The sequence below is a fragment of the Vombatus ursinus genome, unplaced genomic scaffold (genome assembly GCF_900497805.2).
Source record: "Vombatus ursinus unplaced genomic scaffold, bare-nosed wombat genome assembly UNPS02014814.1, whole genome shotgun sequence".
Classification (NCBI taxonomy): Eukaryota; Metazoa; Chordata; class Mammalia; order Diprotodontia; family Vombatidae; genus Vombatus; species Vombatus ursinus.
Window position 1 is genome coordinate 5,665,441 of NW_020954592.1, and position 27,984 is coordinate 5,693,424.

Genomic DNA, 27,984 nt, shown 5'->3' on the forward strand with positions numbered 1-27,984 from the left:
GATACAAGACACTAATATTTATTACAAAAGTCTACACAAGTGAAGGAAAACAGCACACATTACACATATTTCAATTGAGCTATGTGTTTATACTAGCACTGTTAAAAATAAAAGCAGAAAGCTTAGGGAAAAAATGCAAAGGAATGTTCCCATCATAGATGAATATCTATCCAGATCCCACTTCTTTTCTCCTCACTCTGTTGGAAGTAAGATTACATGTCTCCTTGTAATCTTGTTTCCCAATGTAAAATCCTAAAGAAATGCATATTGACTAAGTAGTGAGGTAAGAGGGCAGTTGGCTAGGATACTGAGCTGTAGAGAGAACTCTAAATGTAGTATGGAGAGATGATTCATAGATTTGCATGACAGAATTAATGAAGAGAGAATGGCTCTGATGTTTATAGTCTGTGACTACTTAGCTCAATTGATTAGCACATAATACTGATGAGGCCAAGGACACAGGCTATGTCTTCATGTGGGCCACAGAATGCATCCCAATCTATTCCAGATGGCTTTTCAAACATCATTGCTATGATCTTGGTTACAATGGGGACCAATTTAGAGAGTATGGAAGACTCTGTAAATCTATCACCATTACTAGAAAATTCAAAGCATATGTCCTACTAATTATGGGTCAGTAGAATTACACAATCTTAGAACTAAAAGGCACCCCAGAAGTCATTCAACCCATTCCTAAAACAAGAATTTCCCTTTGATAAGTAGTCATCTAGCCTCTGAAGACCATTAATGCTGGGAAATTCCTAAGGTGGTCCTTTTTACTTATGAATAGTTCTAATGGATGTATGTGTGTTTTTTCTTCTACCACAGGGAAATTCTCTTTGGGCCCCATTGCTATTCAATTCAAGATTGATTTAGGTGCATACCTCCAAAATCATCAAAAGAAAGGTATCCTGAAAAGGAGTCAGATACCAGTTAAAAATCTTAAAATTTACAAAACATTTTAGTTGATATTATTGATTTGATTACTACTAATCATCATTAATAATCATGGATTGCTAGCCTGCTCTATTTTCTAATGAAATAATATTAATAGTTAGTATTTATATTAGTATAATGTATTATATTGTACATAACAATATTATAATTATAATTATAATAGCTAGTATTTCTATGGAGGCAGCTAGGTGGTGCAGTGGATAGAGTGTGGGGCTTGGAGTCAGGAAGACTCATCTTCCTGAGTTAAAATTTGGCCTCATACATTTACTAACTGTGTGACTCTGAGGAAGTCACTAAACCCTATTTGCCTCAGTTCCTCATCTGTGAAATGAGCTGGAGAAGGAAATGGCAAACTACTCCAATATCTTTGCCAAGAAAACCCCAAATGGGGTCATGGCAGAGTCAGACATGACTGAAAATGACTGATAGCAATAAGTATTTATGTATTGCTTTAATGTTTTGTAAAGCACTTTACAAATATTATAGCATTTTATTCTCACAATAACCCTGTTATTGTTAACAGATTTTCACTTTTCTTGTTTTCATCATTAACATTTAGCCAAATGGTAGGATTTGCATAGAGAGGAGTTCTATGTTTCAGTAGGTGACTCTTTCCCACCACTGTATCATGGGAAGAACATGACTTTTAACCACTAGAAAAGTTGTGGGCTGTTGATTCCAAGGGCTGCTTCCAAAGATGTCATATAATACAAAAAATAATGAAGCGCCAGAGAAAAATTATGAGCAAATACAATTTAGTGATTAAAAAATACTTCAATATTCGATAATTTTTTTGCCTGACTTGTGATTTCATCCATGTGGGAAGCTTCCTGGGGAGAAAACTCCCTTTAGTAAGGCAACCTATCTTCAGTTTATCATCTTATAAAGTTCCTGAGGCACTGAGATGTTAAGTGATTTGCCTACAGTCACACAGTCTATGTGGATCACAGGTAGGACTCAAACTTAGGACTCTGAGGTTATCTCTACTTATGATGCCGTGCTACCTTTCTATCATGTTGTAGAGTACTTTTTAACTCTTTCATGAGTGAGGCCCAGGGGGAAAAAATTAAAGATTTTCCAAAAAACCTTAATGTAGTATTTATCTCATTTGCTATCTTCTGTATCATACTAAGCTAACACTTATTTCAAATATATCCTCATTTTATGGCATGCTCTTTCCATACTGTAGCTAAATCCCTATATTCTTTTGTAGCACCTACTCAGGATAGGCACTCTAACAAGTACCTATCTCTCTTCCCTCAATGTATTCACCTTTCCCTTCCATCACCAAAAAGCATATATGTTTAGTTTGCATATGATAGAACTAACTTTTGACCTGCCATGTATCAGTGCAGCTGACTCAAAATGCAATGGAGAGAACTTACCTCAAATTTAACCAAGAAAATAGCAGCTATCCTCTGTGACTTCCTTCTTCTCTTCTCCCCTCAGACCTCTCAAGCCTCTTCCCAAAGTATACGACCTTGTCTCATACTTTATCAAAAAACAGAGACCATTTATTTCTTCCCTTATCTACATCTGAAAACTCCTTGACGTCATTCCCTGCTCTCTCCCCCGTGCTAGTCTCCCTGACAGAGCCGGCCATTCTCCTCACCAAGGCCATCCTCTTCATGTATTCCTTTGATTGCATTCCATTCCAATTTCTCTTCTTCCACAATTACTCATTCCCTTATTCTTTTTTTTTTTTTTGAAGGTAATTGGGTTTAAGTGACTTGCCCGGGCCAGGTTTGAACTCAGGTCCCCCTGACTGTAGGGTTGATGCTCTATCCACTGCACCACCTAGCTGTCCCTCACTCCCTCATTCTAACCCTCTGTATCTCCCTTGCTACTGGTTCCTTCCCTTCTGCAAACAAAATGCCCATGTCTCCCCATCCTTAAAAGAAACCTCAAAAGATCCTACCATTCTCTCAATCTATCTTTCTAGACCTCTTGTTCAGTCGCATCCAACTCTTTATGATCCCATTTGGAATTTTCTTATCAGAGTTACTGGGGTGGTTTACCATTTTCTTCTCCAGCTCATTTTATAGATGAGGAAAGTGAGGCAAACAGGATTAAGTGACTTGCCTAGGGTCACACAAAGCTAGTAAGGGTCTGAGGCAAGATTTGAACTCAGAAAGATGAGTCTTCCTGTTTCCAAGCTCAGTGCTCTATCCTAGCTGCCTTAGATCTCTCTTCCATTTTAAAGTCAAATTCAGAAAAAGCTACCTCCACTTATGGCCTACAGTTCTCCTTTAATTCCTTTTCAATGCTACCTCTCCATTGAAAATATTCTGTCCAAAGTTACAAATGATCTTTTGACTTCCAAATTGGATGCCCTTTTCTTAATCCTCATCTCTCTTGACACCTAAAATCTCTCCTCTCTCCAATCTAGACTACACACAGCTGCAAAAGTGATTTTATCTAACTGTAGATCTAACCATGTCACTCCCCTACTCAATAAACTCCAGTGACTACCTATTGACTCAAGAATAAAATATAACCCTTCCATATTGCATTGAAAGTCTTTTAGACTCTGACCCCAAGATACCTTTCTAGCTTCATTATATTTGATTCCACTAATTCCACTCAATGGTCTAGTAAACTTGCCTTGTTGTTCTCCTTACACACAATATTCCATTACTCATTTTCACGCCTTTGCTCTGGTTGTCCTGTATGAATGGGATGTACTCCTTTTCTTTGCCACTGCTTCTCAGAATTCCTTCTTGTTGTTTTTTCAAAACCCAGCATAAGCATCACATTCCACATGAAGCCTTTCCTCATTCACCAGCAGCTAACTCTTTCTCTCCCAAAACTACTATATATTTATGTATCTACGTATTCATATATACAGAGTAGCTAGGTGGTACAGTGCCAGGTATGGAGTCAGGAAGACTCATCTTCCTGAGTTCAAATCTGGCCTCAGATCCATGCTAGCTGTGCAACCCTGGGCAAGTCACTTAACCCTGTTTTCTTCAGTTTCCTCCTATGTAAAATGAGCTAGTAAAGGAAATGGCAAACCACTCCAGTATCTTTGCCAAGAAGACCCCAAAAGGCGTCACAAAGAGTGAGACACGACTGAAACAAATAGACAACAACTACAAGAACACTGATGGTGCAGCAGGTCTTTTTTGCCTATTGCATCATCTCCTTTGGTATCTGGCTACATTAGGACAATGGATTGAGCATCCTTATAAGAACAATGTACGATGACTCTCTGGTTCCTATCCTGGGCTGTAACTAATAACTTTGAGTCCTTCATTTGGTTTTGGTTATTCCCTAGTTGCAGAGCTGAGACTAGGTATGGAAAAGGTAGGGATATAGTTAGAGCAAAGTACATCGAGGTAGGGTTGGAGAAGACAACAAGGGCCACTTTTTTAAAAGACTCAATTTGTCATTTCCTAAGCATAATGAACTCCCAATGACAAAACTGACTCCATCAATGCAGATCTGTATCTCCTCTACAACTGATAGTCTTATGGATTTTCCTGGAGAAGTGATAGATTAAGTAATTTGCCAAAGTTTTACAACAAGTATGTGTCAGAGGCGAAATCTGAACCCATGTCTTCCTGACTCTGAGACCAGCTTTCTATTTACTATGTGACCTAGTATTGCTTTTTACAAATGAAGCAGTTAGGTGACACAGTGGATAGAATGCTAGTTCTGTAGTTAAGAAGACCTGAGTTCAAATCCAGCCTCAGATATTTACTAGCCACTATCCCAGGCAAATCACTTAACCTGTGTTCACCTCAGTTTCCTCAACTGTAAAATAAAGATAAAAACAGCATCTACCCAGCAGGATTGTTACAAACATCAATGAGATAATTTTTTGTAAAATACTGGGCACAGTTACTGGAAATAAATAACAACAATAATAATAGCATTTATATAGTGCTTACATGTGCTTATATGAATTACTTTACAAATACAAAGGTTAAAACTCATCTGCCATCTTTCTCCTATGAGTTAATTGATTTCATAATGCAAAATAATAACATCCACTTAGTTGAAATATGTTCCTTATTGTCTTAAGGACCAGGCTTTCATTCATCCTATCTACTCTGTCACCACTGTGCTCCCAAAAAATACTAGAAGTAATAGTGATAAATGTCACTAATGATCTCCTAACTACCAAATCTAATGGTCTTTTCTGAGTTTCCTTGAACTCCCTGTGGCTTATAACTCTGTTGACTTCTTTCTCATATGGAATTCTCTCCCTTCCTTTGGTTTCAGAGACACTATATAGTCTTTTGTCCTACTCCTAAAGCCATTCCTTCTATCTCCACTGTTGGCTCCTTGTCTTCTTTCTAAATGTCTTAAGGTGGGTAATACTCCAAGGCCCCATCTTTACTTAGTGCTCTTCTTCTCTCTCCATGCTCTCTACCTTGACAATCTCATTCATAATTTCAACTAACAAGACTACAGTCTGATTCCAAAAGTCCTGATCTTGCTTTTGAGCTTCAAACCTCATCAATAACTTTCTATAGAACCTCTCAACTTATGATGCCCCACCAGCACTTCATAGCCAACATGTCCAAATTTATATCTGCGTAAACCGGTTCTTCCTTCTGACTTCTCTATTTCTATGTGACCACCATTTACCCAGTCTCCCATGTTCAAAGCTTTTGAACTATCATTGACTTCACTCTCTCTTATTTCACATATACAATCAATTGATTCTATCTCTGTAACATCTTTTTTTCCCTTCCCTCCCTTTCCCTCCCTCTCCTCCCTTCTCCTCTCCTCTCCTCTCTTCTCTTCTTCATTCCTTTCTTTCCCTTCCCTTTATCCTTTTCACATTTTCCCCCTTTCTATCAATCCAATAAACCCAAACTACTCAGTCCATCCAGGAAGTAATAATCTCTTCCATGAATATCATGAGACTTAAAATAGTATGTACCTCTGCCAAAAACAGAGCAACTAATAATTTGTTGACTAGCCATTATAATGCTATCCTTCAAAAAATGGAGAAACAAAGAGGGAAAACTTATTCTGGATCTGGTCCTCATCAACAAGGAAGAAATTGTTATAATGTAGAAATAATGGAACTTTTCTAAACAGGAAATGTCAACTTAGTATTTGTAATAGTAGGATGCTGACTGACATGTACCACAAATTTTGAAAAGTAAATTTCAAAGAATTCAGGGAAAAAATAGATAGCTAAGACACTGTAGACTAAAATTCTACAAAGTAGGTCAACTCAGGATGGCTAGGAAGCTCACAAGAATGAAATCCTGAAGAAGTAAAGAGAAATTATTCTGATAAGGAAGAAATGGAAGAGGTATTTAAAGATGCCATTTGGGAAGGACAGGAGCTCATCAATAAACATATTTTTTTAAAGATATGTATAGAAGATTGAAAATGAATTCTTAAGCTTGGCATCAGTTTATAAGAATAGTGTCAGGATCACTAAAGCTCAAAATGAGCTGAAGCAAGCAAAGAAAAATAAGGCTAACAACAACACAAAGTTTTTAGGTACAGTGGAGAAAACAAGAGAAAGAACAACAAGTAGGGGTGGACAGGATAATGATAACAGACAAGAGGGAGATAGAGTTATTCAGCTCTCATTTCTCATAAAATTACATGTATCATGTAGACATATATTTGGTAATATTTTAATGAATCTAAAATTTTTAGGGGAAAAGTATAACAAAATTATTGTATATAAAGACCAAGTTCCAGCTAAAATTATTTGGGAAGGAAAAAAAGGAAAACAAAATTGGAGTGTTAATTAATTAAACCTTAAAAGTGAAATTTTGTTTTCATTTTACAAGTGTTTCAGTTTTACAAGTCTCACAACAAGAGTCAAGCTTACTATTATTGTCTAATAGACTAGTTACACATTACTGCCCTTCACATACTCCAAGGTTCAGCCTACAGAGCTTGTTTGTTATACCTGTTATACCTGTTTATGTCTTACACTCAACATCACATCTCTGTGTCTCACATGCCTCACATACACTCTCTTCCCTCTAAGAATTCCAAGTGTCCTTCAAAGCTAAATCTTAGCACCCAACTTCTACATAAGGTCTTTCTTGATATACTTGACTGCTTGTGTCTTCTCCCTCTCCCCATTTCTTTGGATAGATGAGTAGGATTATTCCCCCAGATAGAATGTAAGCTCCCTCAAATCAGGACTATTTAATTTTTACCTTCATATCTCCAGAGCCTAGCACAGTGCCTGGAACATAGTAGGTGCCTAATTAATGCTTATTGATTATATGAGGGAGATGGAGAAACTGGGTCTCTCCCTAAGGAGTAGATCTCAGGGTTCAAGAGGAGAAAAAACAGTCGAAACGCCACATAGCATCATTGCATCATAGATGTGGAGGTGGAAAGGACCTTAGAGTCCATCAAGTTCAATCTTCATTTTACATATAAGAAACTGAGGCACAGAGAAGTTAGGTGACTTACCCAGGCTTCTGCAACTAATAAGTGTATGAACCAGGATTTGAACTCAAGCCTTCCTGATTCTAATTCCAACACTCTGTCCACTATACTACCCATTTGCCTAAACAGAGAGAGTGGATTTTCTGGAAGAGGGGGCTAGTACAAGAAGATAGAATGATCCAAAGATTTATACTATAACAGCTTCACCAATAGTGCACTTATATAGTCAGTCTTTTCCCAGAATTCACAATATAATTTCTGATGTTAGTGTCTTGGACAGAGCATCTGTCAAGGTCTTCACCTCTGTGTGTTGAGTTGCTGGTTCCCCTTAATGAGGGTCTTATAGAAGGGTGGTAGTTGAGTGGAACAGGAAAGGCTAAGACACAGAGCCATTTATATGGGGATCTTGGCAAAGCCTCTCTCTTCTGGTTCTCCTTGTGATTATGATCGTACATGTACAAAATGGCTAACCACAGTGAAGAGGGCCATGATACAGAGTTTTTCTATACTTGAAGCTAAGTGGCCTACATGGGTTTCCAACCCAAAACCCTTTGCTCATTAACACTAACCATCTGAGATAATTGACTCAAACAGCTATAGTAATTAGGTTGATTAAAAATGAAGGTTATTCTTAATTAATTAGAGGCTTTTTTAATCCCTTGCTATATGTTTTGGATGAAGTTATTTTGCTCTGTATTTTTATATAAATAATCTCCTTATATCCCTCAAGTTATACCTGGTAACCACCAGATAGACTAGATTTCCCTAAATAGCATACTATGATGAAGGTAAAACTTCATATATACTCATCAAGAGAAATTATACTAATAAGATTGTGGTCTAAATGTCTGCCAGAATGTTTTCAAAATAAAAGGGAATATAAACCTTTCCTGGTGGTTCATGTAGAATACTAATGTTCCCGGGAAGAATCCAGTTCATGAGATGTAGGGACTCCTTGCAGATTTTCTAACAGATTCTCCTCTTGTGCTTTCAGTTCTCTAATTCCACGCATTTTGCATAAGCATCTGTCTATCCTAGGCCTTAAAGTAAGTACAACTGATTGCATTTCTTCTAAAAACAGTGGAAATACAAGTCTCTTTGATAATTTACCCAAGGTTCCTATTGTAAGCTCAGCTCTTATGAAAGCATAACTCAGAATGGTTTATTCTATAAATTAGAAATAATACCTCCTGAGGGAAGGAAAAGACATAGCAGAATGATAAACATTTCCTGTGAAAGGAGTGCTTTTAGATGAGAGAAAGGCAAACTGAATGATTACTGCTGACTGGTTCCTTACCAAAAGCTCCCATTGGGGAGACCTAAATTGAAACAATCTTTCAGAGAAAAATGGACCATTCCATTTTTTTTAACCTTTCAATAATATCACAATAATCATGCCCAGACCTGAAGAAATAAATATTTAGCTACTTCTATATTATCTTACTCACCTTCAACTGAATATAGTCCCTGAAAAATGCTAAGGAAATTTGCATTCAATTATGAAGACAACTGAAAAAGAAAGATTAAAATATCATTTTGTTGCAACATCCTTAGTACATTTACTGAGCTTATGATTCAGGGTTTCTGGAGACCAGTTTTATACTCCGATCATATCTCTTGACCTTGAAAGACCATTTACTGCCTATACATCACCTTTCACATTATTATCTAGGTGTTTTGAGAAGAGTATTTTGACAGTTTTGTTTAATAAAGTTCTCTATTAACATTAGGAGCCAGATTCAATAAACCAGTTTTGGGGGGAGACTACATGACTTGGAGAAATGCTATGTGATACAACATGAAAAATGTACTGACTTTGATCTCTGCTACCAATCTTCAAGAGAGGAAACATGACTCAGTGGGCTGGCAGGATAGAAACTTGGGGACAGTGAGTTCTCATCTTGCTTCTCTCTTTGCAATTTGCAATGCGGTTCTGGGGAATTCATTTAACTTTAGTTAAAACTGTTCCCTATTCCTCGTCTATAAAAAGGAATAAAAGAAAATTTGTCAAGTTGAATAAGCAATGGGAATCAAATGAAAACACAAGTGAACTTACTCTGCCTAGTTGAAAATTACTAAGTCTAAACTATAGATTATGCTCTAGTAAGTCTAGGAGTACTGAATGTAACTTTCACTCATAGTTTATCATCACAGGAAGGAACAAAATATATTTGGAATTTAATTGGTGATAAATCCATATTGGTCCAGAAAGAAATTGGCTATGGGAGACAATCTCATTAATCTCACATGAAGTGGTTTCAAAATAAAAATTATCCATGGGATTGTGGAGAAATAAGTACATTCATACATTGCGGGTGGAATTATACTCTAGTATAATTTTTTTGGAAGGCAATATGGCAGTTTACGAGAAGGGTCACAAAAAAGCCCACTTTTGATCACATCCTTGGAAATATATCCTGGGAATGTTATCATAAAAAGGAGATGTCAGTTAAAATATATATCACAGCATTAGTCACAGTTTTTAAGAAATGGAAGCAATCTAAATAACTGTCAGTCAACAAGAATTTATTAATTTACTATGGGCTATGCATTGTACTTCAAAAAAAATGCAAAAGTATGGTCCTTTAACCTCACAGAGTTCATATTCGAATGGGTAAGACAATCAGCAAACAGCTATGTATATGCCAGATATAAACATTATACAGTATAATCTCAGAGGTGAGGTACTAGTAGTGAGTGGAGTGGGGAGTGACAAGGAAAGACTCCTTGAGGAAAGTTGAACTGAGTCCTAAAGAAAATCAGGGAAGCCAGGAGGTGAAGCATTACCAGCATAAGGGACAGTTAGCGAAAAGTGATTGAGTTATCGTTAGAAAAGAGAAAGATGGTTAGTGTTATGATGGACTACAGTGTATGTGGAGGGAAGTAAAGTTTAATATAAATATAAACTACATATATATAAAAACTACATGTAATTAAAAATAAAATATAAAAATATATAAAGAAAATTAAAATGAAATTGGTATTCACACATATAACCCTATCCAAAAAAGAAATGCGGTAAGTCTGATCAATACCTTGTTCTAAGCAAACCCAGTCTGGGTCCCAGTAATCACTAATTTCCCTTCAACATGTTTATAATCATTTGTTTAGTAATCCATTCCAGAATTTTACCAGGGACCAACATAAAACTTTTGGTTTTTGTTATCTACCATGTCCCTCATTTGAAAATCAGGATGATGTTTGCCACTCTCTGAGTACCTTTAGCATTCTCTATTTTTTCTTAAAGATTACTGGTAGGTTTTCACAATCATTTCAGCAAATTCTTTCAGAAGCAGGGTTTGAACTATACCTGGGAGAATTGGGCTCATTTGAAAAACTTAGATACTCTATCACTGTCTCCTCTTCTATCTGGGGTTAAAATTGCTTCTCCATTACATTTGCTAATCTTTTATAGTTTAAACATCATTCGTCTTGAAGAAGAATAGAAGGTGAATGCTTATTTCATGATATTTTTAACACTAGGTCCTCTGCCTTTAGCAGAGAATCTATCTCTTGTTCATCTTCTTAAATTCTTAAATATGGATATAGGAATCATTATTGTTATTAATGCTTTTCAGATCTTTTCTATACCCTTCTACATTATTCTTAGAGGACTGCGGAACTGTTTTGTATTATTCTTTGATCACCTGCCCCAAATTCCATTTTAGGTACTTACTTTTAAAACCCAGGGGCAGTTAGGTGGCACAGTGCACAGAGTGCCAGGCTTGGAGTTAGACCTGAGTTCAAATCTGTCCTCAGATATTTGCTAGCTGTGTGACCTGGGCAAGTCACTTAACCCCATTTGCCCCAGTTTCCTCATCTATAAAACGAGCTGGAAATAGCAAACCACTCCAATATCTTTGCCAAGAAAACCCCAAATGAGGCCACAAAGATTAAGACACAACTGAAATGACTGAACAACTTTATAACCTAAGCTAATTAAATACTTCTCCATCTTCTTCCTCACTGGATTCTTTGTAATTTTATGTTCAGAATCTTTTTAGGACCTCCATTCTCTGTTATTATCTTCTCTTGGGAACATATCTATTTTTACTTTGAACTTTTAAAATCTTCTTTCTTAAAGTCAAGGTTAAGTGCGTTCCCTTCTTTCACTATGATAGACTTTAAGATATCACAGTCATTCCTTCCCAAGATTCTTGTCACTAATACATCCTTTCAACTACTTTTTTTGTGTTTAGTCAGAACTAAGTCCAGAATATCAGTTTCCCTTCATTGCTTTCTAAGAAATGAAATTGTTGGCACAATGAGTCAAGCGTTTGTTCAATACTTCTGGTTTTTTTTCCTTTATGCTAATACTACTTTAGCTCATGGTACACAGATTTTTAGGGAAGTCTTTCTATCATTCACTGTTTTTAGAAGTGCTGTTCTGAAGCAAATATAATTTCTAAACTAGGCTGATATGTTTCCACGCTCAGTCTTTCGTATTTTTCGTATGCATCATTTTAGTCCATAATTCTTTGTTGATTCTGCAATATTGTCACTTCTTATTTTAACTTCCTTTTTCATTAAAAAGTATGTATTGTTATCTCCCTCCTACACAGTGCCATTATTTTGTTAATCCTGTTAAAAGATAGGCATATTCAAGCAAAACAAATTCCTACATTGTCCGTTTTCAAAATGTATGTCTTGTTGTACGTTCCAAATCCATCCTCTCAGTCAGGAAGTGGGTAGCATAGATCATCAGTCCTCTGGAATTATGCTTGATCATTGCATTGATCAAAGATCTTAAGTCTTTCCAAGTGGTTTGCCTTTACAATGTTGTTACCATATAAATAGTCCTCCTGGTACTGCTCACTTAACTATCTGCAGTAGCTCACATACATCTTCCCAGGCTTCTCTGAACCCATCCACCTGGTTGCAAAATCATCTCCTGCAGGAATATATCTTTGATGTATGACTATGTAAGGAAAGTCACCAACATACTGATGGCATTTCCTTTGTGAATGTCTCAGAAAATTTTGATGATTTGGGCAACTAAAAGAGTGATTAGTTGTTTCTTGTATTGGATTCTCAAGTATGACTGCATTTAAAAAAAAAACCTAAATATATATTAAATAAGTCTGCTCAATTTATTTGTGAGAAGAATGGATAAGGTAGGTTGCCATTAACTTAGACACTGCTGGCCATGTTATACAATTGAATCAATTTAATGACTCTTGTGAGTGTGCTAATTTTCTTAGGAACCACCTGAATCTTGATAATGTCAAACACTCTCTCCTTTCTCTGATCTCCTGCAAACACATATTTTCTACTATCCATTGGCAAATGGCCTCCCACTGCATGTGAATGAATGTATATTTGCTATTGTGTCACTATGAGATGTCTTTGGTTTGTATGTAGAAATGTTCACTGTAACTGGATAAACAAGAAATACCTCTCTGGTTCTTAGAGGAAAGGAAAATGGTTTTCTCTAAATATTAGATAAAATAAGAACCCAGGTATCTAGATAAAAGTAGAGAATAGTTAGGGAAAGAGGGTTTGATTCAGTCAGAACTGAACATCACAAAAAGACCTGGAAGACATTCAAGAAGAGAGCTACCAGAAAAAAGAAGCTTGACCTGCGTCAGTGGCAGAAATGGATTAGAAGTAGAATAAGCAAAAAGATCTCCTAAGTACACAGCAAAGATCCTAGACTAGAAATAGGGTGGATTTAGGTAGTTAGACAGTTATCCAGTTCTAGGGATTTGATAGGACTTTCCTCCTAAACAAGATGAACTATTGGTTATCTCCAATTTTTTGCATGACATCGTCCTGATTAGGCTGTGATTTAATTAAGACTAGCAACTGTCTTGCCTTTCTTTGTATCCTTAACACTTAGCATAGGACATAAACACTTAATAAATGTTTGCTGACTGTCTGCTGACTGACTGTGGTCTGTGTCTAGTCTATATACCAACTTCTGTCTACTTGCATATAAATTATAATGAAAGGCCATGCACAGTAACAGGCAAAAGGCCAGCTTTCGAGTTGGAAAGACCTGGTTTTGAGTCCTGAATGGGACACAGAGTAACTGGTCCATAAGCAAGGCACTTAACATTCCCATTACCCTTGCCAACTCTAAAACTATAATTGAGCTTCTTGAGATCAGTGTCTGTTTTAGGCACTTAAATACTTGTTGATTTCAACTGCAAAAGTTAAAAAAGAGTTGTCCATCTGTTATTAGTGGAGGGAGTCTCCACACTGAGTTCCCCACAATGAAGAAATCAAAGGTCAATCAATTAATCAACCTTTTTTAAGCACCTTCTATGTACTAGGCACTTTGCTCTAGTGCATCCATCAGACAAGGCAAATTTCTATCCTCATATCTCCTCACCACCTACAGGAAAGTAGTTTTTGTTGTACACTTAAGACTGCCATGAGAGTGTGTTGTTGCTTCTTTTTTTGTTGCGTTTTGCTAGGCAATGGGGTTAAGTGACTTGCCCAGGGTCACACAGCTAGTAAGTGTCAAGTGTTTGGTTTGAGGCCGAGATTTGAACTCAGGTCCTCCTGACTCCAGGGCCGGCGCTCTATCCACTGCGCCACCTAGCTGCCCCAGTGTTGTTGCTTCTTAAAGGAAGGGAACAAGTGAGAAGGCAAAGGACTAGATGCTTGCCTAACCACCACAATTCCTAATGATCTAATTGCCTAATAACCACAAGAATGAGTTCAAAGCTCAGACGGTGGCAGTGGAGGAAGGGATTTTATAGTATAACACACATACCATTTGGCACTTGATTACTTTTTGGTGCCTTCATGTGATTTTACTGTTACATGGAGCTTCTAATATAGAAACTCCTCCCAATGCAGATCGTCATCTGCTCTGAAGTTTAGAGTCTTAGAGTTCCTTGGACCTCTGAGAGTCTAAGTGACTTGGTCAATATGGTTCAGAGGTCACATTTGAACTCAGGCTTTCCTGGGTCTGAGTCAGCTTTCTAACCACTCTGCATTTTGTCTTTATTGAGTGTACTTGATTATACCTCACATTGTTCTGATTCAAGTTTATAAATCTTGAAATTTCATTTCCGAGAGAAAGTAAGCCCACCAAGAAGAAGGATATGCACATCCATATGCATGCGTGTGTATATGTGTGTGTGTCTAACATGGAGGTCAGAAGAGGCAAAGACATTCTCAAGGTCTCTCTGAAGGACTTTGGAATTGGTTGTGATACATGGGAGACAATGGCACAGGATCACCCAACGTGGCATGTCCATATCAAAGAAGGTGCAGTGCTGCATGAATAAAGCAGAATTGCAGTAGCTCAAAAGAAATGTGAGATGCACAAATTTAGAGACATCTTCCCTCCAAATGTTCATATAGACCATTTGTGCCCAACCTGTGACAGAGCCTTCTGAGCTCATATTGGTCTAATCAGCCACAGCTGGACACACTATACCTTGACCTAACATAGTGATGTCATTTTGGTCCTCTTTGAGAAAAAAGGACAACAAAAACAACACACACAGAGATATATAGATACAGACACATGCACACATATGTGTTTGCATATATATATAATATATAATATGTGCATATGTGTATATACCTATACACATATGTGCATGTCTGTGTTTGTGTCTGTGTATATATGTATATTATTGCATATTATACATATTATTGGATATAAACACAGAGATATAGATATATAACTATTCTACAACTTTTTCACCTGAAATTATTCCACATTATCTAATACAATGCTGGGAGAACAGATTACCTGATTAATATACAGGTCTCTAATTTATTCAATAAATTTCAGTAGCTACCTAAAGAATCAAATAAAAATCCTACGTATATATAATTTTTAAAGTCCTCCAAAACCTAGTCTCTTCCTACCATTCCAGTCTTCTTATATTTCATTCCCTCCACAATACCCTGCTATTCCAGTGATGCTGGCCTCCTTGCTGTTCCTCATCCAAGATCCTCTATCTTCTGATTCTAGGCTTTTTACTGACTCTCCTCCAGGCCTAGAACTTTGTTTCTTCATTTCCACCTCTTAGCTTCCTTACCTCTCTTCAGTTCTCAGCTAAAGTCCCATCATCTGTAAGATTTTCCTAGTTCTCTTTAATCTTAAAACCTTCCCTCAGAGATTATCTCCAACTTATTAAATAAATATCTTATTTGTATATAGTTATTTGCATACTATCTTCCCCGTTAGACTGTAACCTCCTTGAGGACAGGGCCTGTTTTTTGTTTTGTTTTGTTCTTGCCTTTCTTTGTATCTTCAGCACTTAGTACAATGCCCAGAATATAATGGGCACTTGATAAATGCTTATTGACTTGACTCCATGTCATCACCTGAATTTCCCATTCTTTAAAGATCCTGTTCACTTTTTCATGAGTACAGTAGTCTGTCTAAAATAATAGGAACAAGGATCTTTCTGACAGTAAAGGTTAATGGGATGATTCTAATGTTGCTACAACCAGATTTCTTACTTTTTCTCTTGCACAATGATTTTTAAAATGTTATACTCAGACTACTTCCTTATCATGTAACATATTGATTGAAAGTCTGACACATAGTAAGTTCTTAATAAATGCTTGTTGACTGAATAAAGTCTACAGAGATAGTGAAGGCATGAATCTTTTGGAAAAGAAATTTAAAATCTTATCAATTATATAGTTCTATTACTATGCTTCTGAATTCTATTCTATTCTATTCCATCCCCATCTCATCCTATTATATTCTATCCTATATACAAAGTCATGGAAAATTCTAAATTGTGACATTTTTATCTAGGCATTGTGAGGAATAAATCAAAATAGTCCAAAGTATTTTCAAAGGGGTGCTTAACAAGATAACTGCTTCATTAAAATTGTTTGTAAAATAAAAGTACGTGGGCTTTGAGTTAGGGATCTCATATGAGTAAAGTAGCACCTACCTCATAGTGTTATTGTGAAGACCAAGTGAGACAACATATATGAAGCTTTGTAGATCTAGCTTTAGTGCTATTCAATGTATTTGGGCTGTTCAGATGTCTTTTTCATTTACTTTTATGTTCTAGGCTCTATTAAAGAAAGCTGAAGTTGCTAGATACATGACACCAGATAGTCTCTAGTTCTAGCTCTTTTGTTCCCAAATTGAGTGAGTTTTGAGGAAGCTATTTGACTTCTCTGGGGCTCAGTTTCCACATCTGTAAAATGATCTCTAAACTCCCTCTCAGCTCTAATATTCTATGCTTCTGTGAGTTCAAAGGAGATAAACTGGAGACTAAGGAAATCTAGCAAGAGAAAGGATTTAAATTGAGAACTGGCAGAATGAGGAGGATTCAAATAAGTAACAGAAATAAGGGCATTTTGGGTAAGTGGAATGATACATGAAGACAAGGACAGAAGGTATGTTCAGGGAATGGTGTATTCCTTGATTTGTAAGAATAGTCTTTTTGTTATAGAGTAATGGTAGGTAAGATAAGAAAAACTTTTTGTGGACAGATTCTGGAAGACCCTGAATGTCAAGTTAAATAGTTCAGTGATTATCTTATAGAAAAAGGAAATCACAGGAAACCATAGGAAAAAGGAAACCAAATCATAGGTTTTGGAATAGGGCAGTGACCTTATCTAAATGATCTTTCAGGAAAATAATGTGATGATCTTATACAGGATACATTGAATAGGGGAATGGCTGGGAGCAAAAAGGAAAATTCCTCTTTGTGAGTTCAAACGTGGCCTCAGACACTTATTAGTGGTGTGACCCTGGGTAAATCAATTAACCCTGTTTGCATCAGTTCCTCATCTGTAAAATGAGCTGGAGAAGGAAATGGCAAACCACTCCAGTATCTTTGCCAAGAAACCCCCAATGGGGTCATGAAGAGTAGGACACAACTGAAAAACAACTGAATATTTAAAACAACTGAATATTATAGGCATTAAATTTTAAGGGCCTGAACTAGAATAGGGGCAAAGGGAATGTAATCCAGGAACCTAGAGGTGAAAAAACCATGGGGACAATTTGAGTGGTGATAAAAAGAAAGAAACAAAAGGAATATTTTTTGATTTTATGGATGAAAAAGTTAAAACTCTTGGCAGAGACAATTTGATCAGATTGTCAGTGGTACTAACATGTAGTAGAAAATATACTATAAGATGTAAAACTAAAAGGAACTTTAAAAATAAAAACTATATACTACAGGAAAGTTAGGCTTTAATTCTGTCACTAGTTAGTTTGATGATCTCATTGAGAATTAATTAATTAATGAAAAATTAATTAATGAAATAAATAAGGTGAATTACATGTTCTCTAGAGTCCCTTCTAGTTCTAAAAATGGGAATGATTATGTGAAGTATTGCTTCTATCTTCAGAGTCTTAAAATCTCCCTGTATTTCAGTGTTGGCTTCTCTTAGGGGAAATTACACTAGTGCTTTAGTCTATTGAAATTTCTTTTTAATCCTTATAAAAGAAAAGAGATTGTAAAATGACCTTAAGAACTCTAGCTAAGAGAAATACATGCAGATGGTGCCAATGTTAAGATTACTTTTAGAGGCTGGGTAATTTGACTACTGTATTTTTTACTTATTTAAGATCATGTGATATATTGATGAGTAAAATATTCTGCCTCACTTTTTTGTTGTCCAATCACTACCACTTTAGCAGCATATACCATCCCTGATGTCCAACTATTGCCTACAGTGCCTACATTTGTTTCTTCAATCCCAGTTTTTCCTCATTCCCAATCTATATTACTACAGTTCCTTACAGCAATAACTAGACTTGGCAGACTTTTTCCCCATCCTTGGGACCTGCTGTTTCCCTTCTTTATAGTCAGCATAATGAAAAGATATTTTCTTTAGTCCAATAGCTGGCACACAGCTGGCAAAGAGAGGAAAAAATTAACAGAAAAAGAAACATTGTAGGGAAACAAAAAAGTAAACAAAATGAGAAGAAATTTAAAAATCAATAGCTTGTCTGAGGAGGCACAGTTTAGTTTTCAGATATTGATTTACTGGATAAAAAGTACAAAACTGTACCTTTGTCCTAAAACCTCTCAAAAACAGAAAAAAAAATTTTAAATGTTATTAAATCATTTTAAATCACAGAAGTAAAAGAATAAAAGTAACTGCATAAATACACATTATACTACCTTTCTATGTGGACAAATGGAAACTAAGTAAAATTATCACTAAAATATCACCAAATTAGTCATAAATTACTACAAATGGCATCTCAAAATCTTAGTGCAGTTTTAATCTTTCAAAGGCTTTTGATTTCTAGATTGAATCATCATTAAGATTCCAGGTAGAGTAATAGCAGAAAATGGTCAAGGAAGGCAACCTCCTGTATCACCTTATTAGTGATCACCATATTTTTGGAGGCCCCCCCCCATTGTTTAGCATTGGACTGCCTTAATACAATCAAGACTCACATTCCTGCCATTACCTTAGGAACAAGAAAATAGAAGTCCAAATAACAATTTGTTTTTAACAACCTGTAGGAACCCTGGCAGAGGAGAGTGAGGTCAAAAGGAGAGAATGAGAAATAGGATATCATCTGCCTTCCTCAGAACTTTGTTCATGATACCATGGTACGTGTATCCACATGCCTTTTAAAAAATAAATATAGATCTTAAACCACAGCTGGAAGAGGGGGTGATGTGCTGTGTAACTTTGTACAGATTCAACAAACTAGTATTAGTATGCTGTGTGTACAGTTTAATTAAGAGTGTGTTTGATGGGATGGCAAAGAATTCAGTTGCACAAACACCATGTCAAAGCGCTATAGAGAATTGGTCAAAAAAAAATTCTTTAAAGAGAAAATAGCACCTTATTTTTTATAAATGCCTTAATTTTATAGCAAGTGTTATTACCAAGTATAGCATTTTGAAATGAAGACCAATTACACAGCAATATAAATTATCTGTATCCTTATTTAACATTCAGTTAACCTATTAAAGTTTACAATTGTACTAAGACTTTTGGTACACCCTCTAGCTCTGTTGGGGGAAAGGAGGCAGGGGGATGTTTTGAGGGGTATGGGCTTGTAATTTTGTTGGATAAAGAATTCACAGAATGGAAATTCCCTCCACTGATGGTGCAAGACCTCATCACCTCATACCTGAACTATTGCCAATAGCCTGCTGGTTGCTTGGCCTGCCACAAATTTCTAGATACTCCAGTCCATCCTCCACTCAGCCATTAAAGTGATAGTTCCTTTTCCTAAAATGTAAATCTGACCACATCATCCCCCTCCTCCCCAACTCAATAAACTTCAGTGGCTCCCTATCATCTTAAGGATCAAATATAATATCCTGTTTGGCTTTCATAGCCTTTCATAAGCTGTACCTTCCCCTCCCCAGCCCCCATAAATACATTTCTATGTATTTATATATTTATATGTATTTATATTTATATATTTATATATGTATGTATTTATATATTTATATTTATATATGTATGTATTTATATATTTATATTTATATATGTATGTATTTATATATTTATGTTTATATATGTATGTATTTATATATTTATATTTATATATGTATGTATATTTATATATTTATATGTATTTATATATTTATATTTAATATAAATATTTGTATTTATATATGCACTTTTCTAATCTACTTGCATCTTACACCTTCATGTACCCTATGATTTGGGGACAATGGCCTCTTTGCTGTTCTTCACACTCCATCTCCCACTCTGGAGATGACTGTCTTCCCATTTCTGGAGTATTCCTCTTCACCTCCTAGCATCCCTAGCTTCCTTCATGTCCCAGTTAAAATCTAACTTTCTACAGAAGTCTTTCCTTATATGCCTTAATCCAACTACTACACCCATAAGCCAGAAAGAAAACTTGTATTTAGTTATGTTCATAATTCTCTTCATTAATGTAAATAATGTCTTTACATCTAGTGATACTCCCATTACTTGCAGTAGTTCCATGCTTTCTCAGGGTTTGTTTGCCTCCAAATATCTAATTCTTGCCTTTTATGGTTCCAGAGAACCAGAATATGTAGGGAAGTATTAGAAATAGCCCAAGAAGAAGCTTAATAACACAACCTATTTGGGCAGCAACATGGCTCAATGCACAGAGCAATGGACCTTCAGTCAAGAAGACCTGAGTTCAATTACAGCCTCAGACACTTACTAGTTTTGTGATGTTGGGCTATTCACTGCATCAGTTTCCTCATTTGTAAAAGAGCAGTAATAATATCACCTACCTTTCAAGGTTATTATGAGTATAAACTGAGATAATATTTGTAAAGCATTTTGCAAGCCTTAAAGGGCTATACAAATGCTGATTATTATTAAACCTCAGTGACTTACCAGCCCCTGGCCAGCTAAGACCATATTTTCTTGGGAGCTGGCCACTCAGCTGTAGTCTACATGAATAGAAGAATACCAATGTGGTGTGAGCATCAATCATACACTGATGGCAGAGTTTGCCTCAGTGAAGTTTAGGGCAGAAGTTAAACTCCAGATGAGAGGGTTCCTATCTTTCTATAAAGACATTAAGATTCTAATTCTGAGATCTGGGTTTGGCCAACATACACAGAGGTCATGGAGTTGCAATGAGATGGAATACTCTCAAAAACAGTAGCTTCTTGTTTTGACTTCTTAGTATAACACCTGAGTTTGCTAAGGGAACTTGTATGAAAGAGCTATAATCACGGGCCAGATCTATAAGTGAAATCTCAAGCTCTCCTATAAATAGCAAAAGGCCAAAGAAACATGGGTAGTATGCAAGAGAGCTTGAAGACTTCATCAAATCAGAAGATGTTCATGGAGGCACAGATGAGAGCTAAGCAGTGTTGAGACATGGGATTAGACATGATGAACCCACATATGCACTATTTACACCTGCAGAGGCCATGCTGCTACCTAACTGCATTCCATTGGCCAGACAGGAAGCTGACCAGCCAGGGACAATGCAGGGAATTTCTCTGAGGTAACTAAGAAGTGCTTATCAGGTTTATATAATCCAGATTTTCTTCAAGGTCTGTAAGTGACTTTGGAGAGACATAGTGAGACACTGGGACACTGGCAAAGCATTACTAGAGTCCTTAGGTGGTAAAGATGCCTATTTGATGAAAGCAGGTTGGCCTCAGTGCTGCATCTCTCCATGTCCAAGTAAAGGGAAATTTGTTTGGAGGTGAACAGATACAACACTAGGGCCAGCTATTCAAGGGTCATGGGTTATGGGTCAGTCCCATAAGGCAAATTTCCCAAATATCTATGACATCCCATAAATCTGTAGGTGTGGAAAGGCAGCCAGCACATGGTGAGAATGAGCAGGTGGGACAATATACCAGGGGGAAGAGGAATGGGCATAGTTCAACAAATGCCCTTTTTCATAAAACCAATGATAAATGGAGCAGGTCATTCAAAGGTCAGTGCTAGAACTTCACAAGATCCAGGAGTAAGGCAAGAAATTGTGGTCTGAGTTTGAGAGTAATGGATATAAAAATTAACTGGGACAAGGAGTGTCCAAAAAGAGAAGGATGAAGAGTAACACAGAATCGGACTTTACCTAGTGATGATTTCCTTTATACAGCAACATGGTAGCAGCAGCATCCCTCCTTTTCACACGCGCGTGCACACACACCCCTATAGGCTGGAATCTTGCATTTCTGACCAAGATTTTTTTTTAGGATACTGTTAAGGAAACTAATGCTTATACTAACATGTAGCATTGTCACTCTGAACACTGCATGTTGTCTTCAGTAAAGAAGGGATTGAAGGGACTGATAACTGGGGGAGGGCAGAAGTTAATTTTCAAAATTAGAACAAGAAACTTTACCACAAGGATTTATTCTTTTGCTGGATGCCCATGTACTCACTTTTACACTAAACAAATATGCAGAGTGAATAAACTCTTGACAGATGAGTTTCATTTGGAAAAGTTGGTAACATAATTTGAAGTATACTCATACTGCTTGGCATTTCTACAACTTAGATACATATCCTTTTAACAATGTAATTTTCAACTAAATGGAATCTTCTAGGATCTCCTACATACTCTTTTGATGACAGCTAAAGTCCTTCGTTATGCAGCGTTTATTGTTTCTCTTTAGGTTATTAGGACGAGGATTATATAGTTTACTAAGAAAACCTGCAAAAAGTTCTTTAGTGATATAATTGTCTTCAAATGTTATAGCTAGGAACTATCTAATCAGGACCTTATCTTCATAGAGCTTGGCTTCCTTTAACAGCTTTTTAAACAAACATTAATCTGATAATACATATTTCTGTAACTTGGGAAAGAAACTAGGAAGACTTTTATTTTTAAATTTTCTGAGCCCATCTATGATTCTGACTTCATAATTTGGGGTAATTTTCTTTGTCTCTGACCCAGTTTTTTTTTCCCCTTAGGGTCTCCATTTTGTCATGACAAAAGGACAGATAAACTAGTGGTTATAATTACCAATATTAGGATAGTTTGTTTTATTTTTAAAACACTTTGAAGCTAAATATTATCAAAATACTAATTGATTTAGTATCTAATTACCTCCCAAGTAGGAGGGGATCTAGTGAATCCCTACATCTATGATATATAAACAGCAACTGACATTTCATTGATTATATAATGCCAGGTTTTTGAAATTTAAACTGCTATTTCTTAATTTTACACATTGAGTTTGTTTCTTGGTATTGTTTTTAATTAAAATCAAGTAATTCTGTAGTATTTTGTTTCATTTCTGTAATCAATAAGGTTTCTATGAACAGTGTAGCTATAGTAAAGCACATTTCACTACTGTTTATTAAAACTCCCTAACTTATCCCAAACTGACAGTTTACAATCCAAAGTTTTTTTGTTTTCAAAACAATTAATATGCTGTTACAAAAAGTACCAATCTAAGAAATCTTTTCAGAAACTTTATTCCCTAGCATTAAATGGAGAAAACATGAAATGCCAACGTCTGAATGTAATGTTTTCATTCATTTCTATTCCAGATTTATTACATTACCTGGGAGGTATCCTTCAGGGACTTTAGTATAGTAATGTGGTAAAAGAGAATGGTGGTAAAACCACCCACCATCAGATGTTTGTGTTGATATCAACAACAACAAATACCACTAAGAATAACTTTGAAGGTGAGCACTTGCAGAATTACACAAGTGCCAGAGTGCCAAAAAAGTCAAAGCATTGTGAAAATTCCTGAAAGTCTCTGCATATCTTAATTTCTGCATATTCTTAATTTCTTAATTGAAAGACAACAATATATGCAGTGTAAAATAATTTTCACAGATACTAAAAGTATGAACAATGGTCATGCAAATTTTGAAAAACAAAATGCAATAAGGCAAAATTCTGAACACTTTTCTTATTTTTTGAAACACAAGCTCTTCTATAAATCAAAATACCTCTCCTCACTCTGCTCTGTCCAAATTCCATCAAGCCTTCCGAGCCCTAGACTGTTGAAGTGGCCACTAGGGGTTGCCTACTGCCAGTCACAATCTTACTTCCTATCCTCACCATGTAAGACCATTCATCTGGTCTCTTGTCCCTATGAACAGTCACCAGTTTGACTCAATGAAAGAATATAATCAGTCTCTTCCAGCAACAGTTAGCTCCCTAAAAATGCCCCAACGGTGCGTTTGCAGAGCCCCCCCTTCTTCTGGGAATGAGTAGCAGAAATTAAGAAACAAAGAGGCCAACCAATGTCCCTACCTCAGACTTCCACACAATGTAGGAATGACTGCTGCTGTGAGGTGGTGACTGTAATTTCCTCTGCTGGAGCCATCTCCGAGGAGAAGAGAAGATGCTGTTGGTACTTCCACCTGGGGAGGTGAGGATGCCGGCAGTGGAAGAGGACCGTCCACCACTGGGCCCAGCTAGGAAGTAAGGCAGGTCCAAGGCCATATTCCTCTTGAGGGTGTTTCGTCCCAAGGCTGGCTCATAGTCAAAGTGGAAGCTGCTTGAGGGTGACTTCTCCTGGGGGGTACTGGGAGTTGAAAAGGATGAGCACAGAGGGCCAGGAGATGGCAACCCCCTTCGAACTGCACCCCTAGAAAAAGACACTGCGAGACACTCAGCTGAAGAAAGTGGGGTACAGGGGCTGTTGCCCCCACTGCCTGCTCCCCTAATTCGGCCCGAAGCAACTCTGTTATGAATGGGCCCCCCAATATCCTCATCCTCCTCTGGTTCTCGGCCATAGTTGCGGATGATCGCAGGGTCTAGGCTGCGGGTCTGGCGCAATCTCCTTTTGGATAGACCCTTGCCAGAGGCAGCACTGGTCCCTGGAGAGGAACAGGAAAAGACACTGTTGAGCAGGCTTTGCGCTGACATCTCGATGTTGGTGCCCCTACCCTCTGAGAACACAAATTCTCTCTCCACCCGAATCCTAACCTCTCCCCACCCCCAGGTATACTGGAATGGTGAGCAGAAGGGGAAAAAAAAAGGCTTGTGGCAAAGGCTAGCAGCCTCAGGCACTCGAGAGCAGAGATGGTAGTGGTGATCAGCGGCTTCTATCCTTTCCGGGCTACGGCCGCAGTGGCAGAGAACCCCGCAGTGCTGTCTAATTCCCCCAGCGGGGGCAGTAGCAGGAGGTTCATAACTAGCCCCAGAACAGGCTCACTCTTGGGCAGAAGCGAGGGCGGAGGCTGCTGCTGGGGGCTTCCAGGGTTCCCAAGGAAAAGGAACTGGGAGTCCTGGGCGTCGTCGGGAAAAGCAACAGCAGCTAATTAACGCTGCAAGCTTTCCACCAGAGTAAAAGTTAAGAAGGGAATAGGAAAAGGAGGAGGAGGAGGAGGAGGAGGAGGAGGAGGAGGAGGAGGAGGAGGAGGGTAGGAGGCGGCCACAGGAGTTCGTTCCCAGGGCTTGCTGATCCCGCCAGCGCCACTCCCCCTCCCAGAGATGTCCTGGAGCTGCTGGCTCTCAGCAGCCCTGATGCACTTAAGCCTGTCTCCAACAAGCCCCTCCTCGCCGTGCAGTGGGAGTCTGAGGGGAGGGAGAGGGGGCTGCCCTGCCCAGTGCGTTGTGTGCATTCCTCCCTGTCCACTCCATCTGGAGACTGTAATGAGGTTCCTTTGCCTGAGTTTGACCTGGGCGCTAATAAAGTTGGAGTGAACTCCGTGTGCCGTGCACCTCCAGTGACACTGAGGGAAGCGGGGACGCACCAGTCTCAGCCTCTGCTGAGCCCCGGGTCAGCTTCTACAGCTGCGGAGCCTCGGCTGCTTCTCGCAGCACTGAAGGAGAGCGCGCCAACTCTCCCTTGCTTCTGCCGAGTTTTTCACCGTAGAGTGCAGTGCACCCGAGGAGATCTGCAAGAGGAGGGCAAGAAGTGAGAGTGAAACCAGGAGAGTTCTTTACTTCACAGGATTGGGGGTTTGCCAGGGAATGGAATAGCAATCACACTCTACAAGGAGAGAATGCCAAGGGGATCAGAGAGGAGAAGCTAGTGCCAAATGCCCCACGAGATAACTGATACTCTCCACCAAAGTCCGATTTAGCTACAGAGCAAGCGCAAAGCTCTTTATTTGTGCATGCTCAATAGCTAAGGTAGGTTTCTGCAACGAGTGGTAGGATCTCGTATTGCACCACGGGAGAGGAGTGCTTGCAGCTGGGGGCTGGGAGTGGGTAGGGAGCCAGAAAGTCAGCCAGGAGAAAAATAGAAGGAAGCAAAAGGTGAGCCAGATGACCAGGGAGCAAAGACCAAGAGAAATGGGGGGAGGGGAGGGGAGGGCACAACTTGATAACCTCACACTTCTGTAAAAGATAAGGAAAGCACATACCTTTCTTTCTCTGCTTCCCTTCTTCCAACCCAAAGAAAGGAAAGTCTGGGAGGGAAGAGAACTGTTAGATTACTGGGAGGGAGCGGGGAGCGGTGTGCGTCCCAACTACCCATTTGTGTCAGGTGTAGACTTTGGAGGTATTTTCCCTCCCTTAAGGTTAATCTACCAGGTAATTATTTGTTGGTTTTAAAAGAGGGCGAAGGAGGAGAATATGCGTTTATTATATGCGAGGCACAGTGCTAAGTGCTTTACAAATATCTCAATTGTTACAACAATCTTGTTAGGTGGGTGGTTTTATTATCCCCATTTTCAAGTGTGAGTATAACACTTAAGGACTAACTATCTTAGTTCCTGTCTCTTCGCTCTCAGAACTCTCCTTTGGCTATCTCTTCCACTGCCATGGCTTCAGTAATCACCTCTAAAGGTTTGACAACCACATCTCTCTCCAGCTCCTTTCCCCACTACTGAGCTACAATCCCACTTTTCCAGCACTCTACTGTCTCCTCCAATAGAACGAGGCCAAACCTCTACCCATCACCTTTCCTGCAAACATGCTCCTCTTCCTAATTTCTCTTTTTCTGTTCATGACACCAACATTTCCCCAGTCTCAAAACCTCAAAATCCCTGTGTTTTCTTTGACTTTTCCCTTTAACTCACTTTGCATATCCAATCAGTTGCCAAGTTCTGTGAATCTTTCCTGAAAAATATTTCTCCCCTCTTCCCTCCCCCATCTCCACTCACACTGTCATCTCCCTCACTGAGGCTGTGATTACTTTTTTCTATCTGGTTCTTCCCTGTCTCTGTCTGTCTGTGTCTCTGTCTCTGTCTCTGTCTCTCTCTTCTCTCCCCACCTCTCCCCCCCAATTCATCTTTGTCCTTCAGAGACATGCCAAAGTAATCTCCTCTATGCACTGGTCTTATCAGGTCATTCCTCTCATCAAAAATCTCCAGTGGCTTCCTGTTGCCCACAAGATAAAAACTCCACAGTCTGGTCCTCTACTGGCTAGGCAAATTGGACTACCAGCTGTTCCCCATCTCCTCCTGCCAGCTCCTCCACCTCTGTGCATTTTTCTGGTCAACCAATCAATCAATCCACAAACACTTTTTAAGTACCTACAATGTGCCGGGCCCAGTACAAGATGTTGGGAATACAAATGCAATAGCTAAAACATTCCCAACACACGAGGAGCAGAAAAGTACAGTTATGACCACATAAGGAATTAGATCCTCCATGGAGTAATGGGATAAAAAGAACCAGCCTCGAAACCAGGACAAACTGAGTTAAAGTTGTGTCTCTGTTACATATTGGTTGTGTGATCTCCGGCAAGTTACAATCACATAAGGCACTGAAAGGACTCTTCCACAGTCTTCCTGATAAAAATCCTCTTCCTCAGTGATATAACTCAGGAGCTATCTCTTCCATGAAACCTTCCCTGATCTACCCTGAAAGAAGTAAATTCCTCTCCCTCACCAATTTTCCATCTCTATTCTACCTACACTTAATCTCCTTCTAAATTGCATTACAATCTTGTACTTGTGTCATCCTTCTTCCAGATCAGAGGGCACTGGCAACATTCCATAGTACAGCCCTAACCTGATAAATGTGTTTGGAAAATACTTTTCAAAAAAAATAAATAAAACATTTTAAACGAAGTCACTATGCAGCCCATAGGGATCCTTATGCTTTGACACCTGTTCTAGATTATAAACTCCTGTAGAACAGGGCTTAAGACATTTTTTCATCTCAGAATCCATTGCCTGATACATGTTCAAAACATGCATGTGGCAGGTGCTATATAACAGTCTGCTGAATTGTTGAAGAATTTGTTGCCTAGTCACGCAAACAGTTAAGAATCAGGGACAGAATTCAAACCTAGATCTTTCTCACCTCCATGTCCAGTGCAATACCCACCATGCCACACTGCATCTGCACGAAGCATTTATAAAATGCCTATCCTGTATAAAGAACTG

General features: G+C 38.2%; 1 protein-coding gene across 1 annotated transcript in view; it reads right to left on the bottom strand.

The window, feature by feature from the left end:
* The window catches only part of ARHGAP6 (Rho GTPase activating protein 6), a 640,842-nt gene extending 616,196 nt beyond the window's left edge, over nucleotides 1-24,646 (bottom strand). The window contains exon 1 of the mRNA XM_027835417.1: nucleotides 23,951-24,646. Coding sequence (XP_027691218.1) covers nucleotides 23,951-24,568 — 618 coding nt within the window. The 5' untranslated portion in view covers nucleotides 24,569-24,646. The remainder of the gene's footprint in view (nucleotides 1-23,950) is intronic.
* Nucleotides 24,647-27,984: the final 3,338 nt, after the last annotated feature.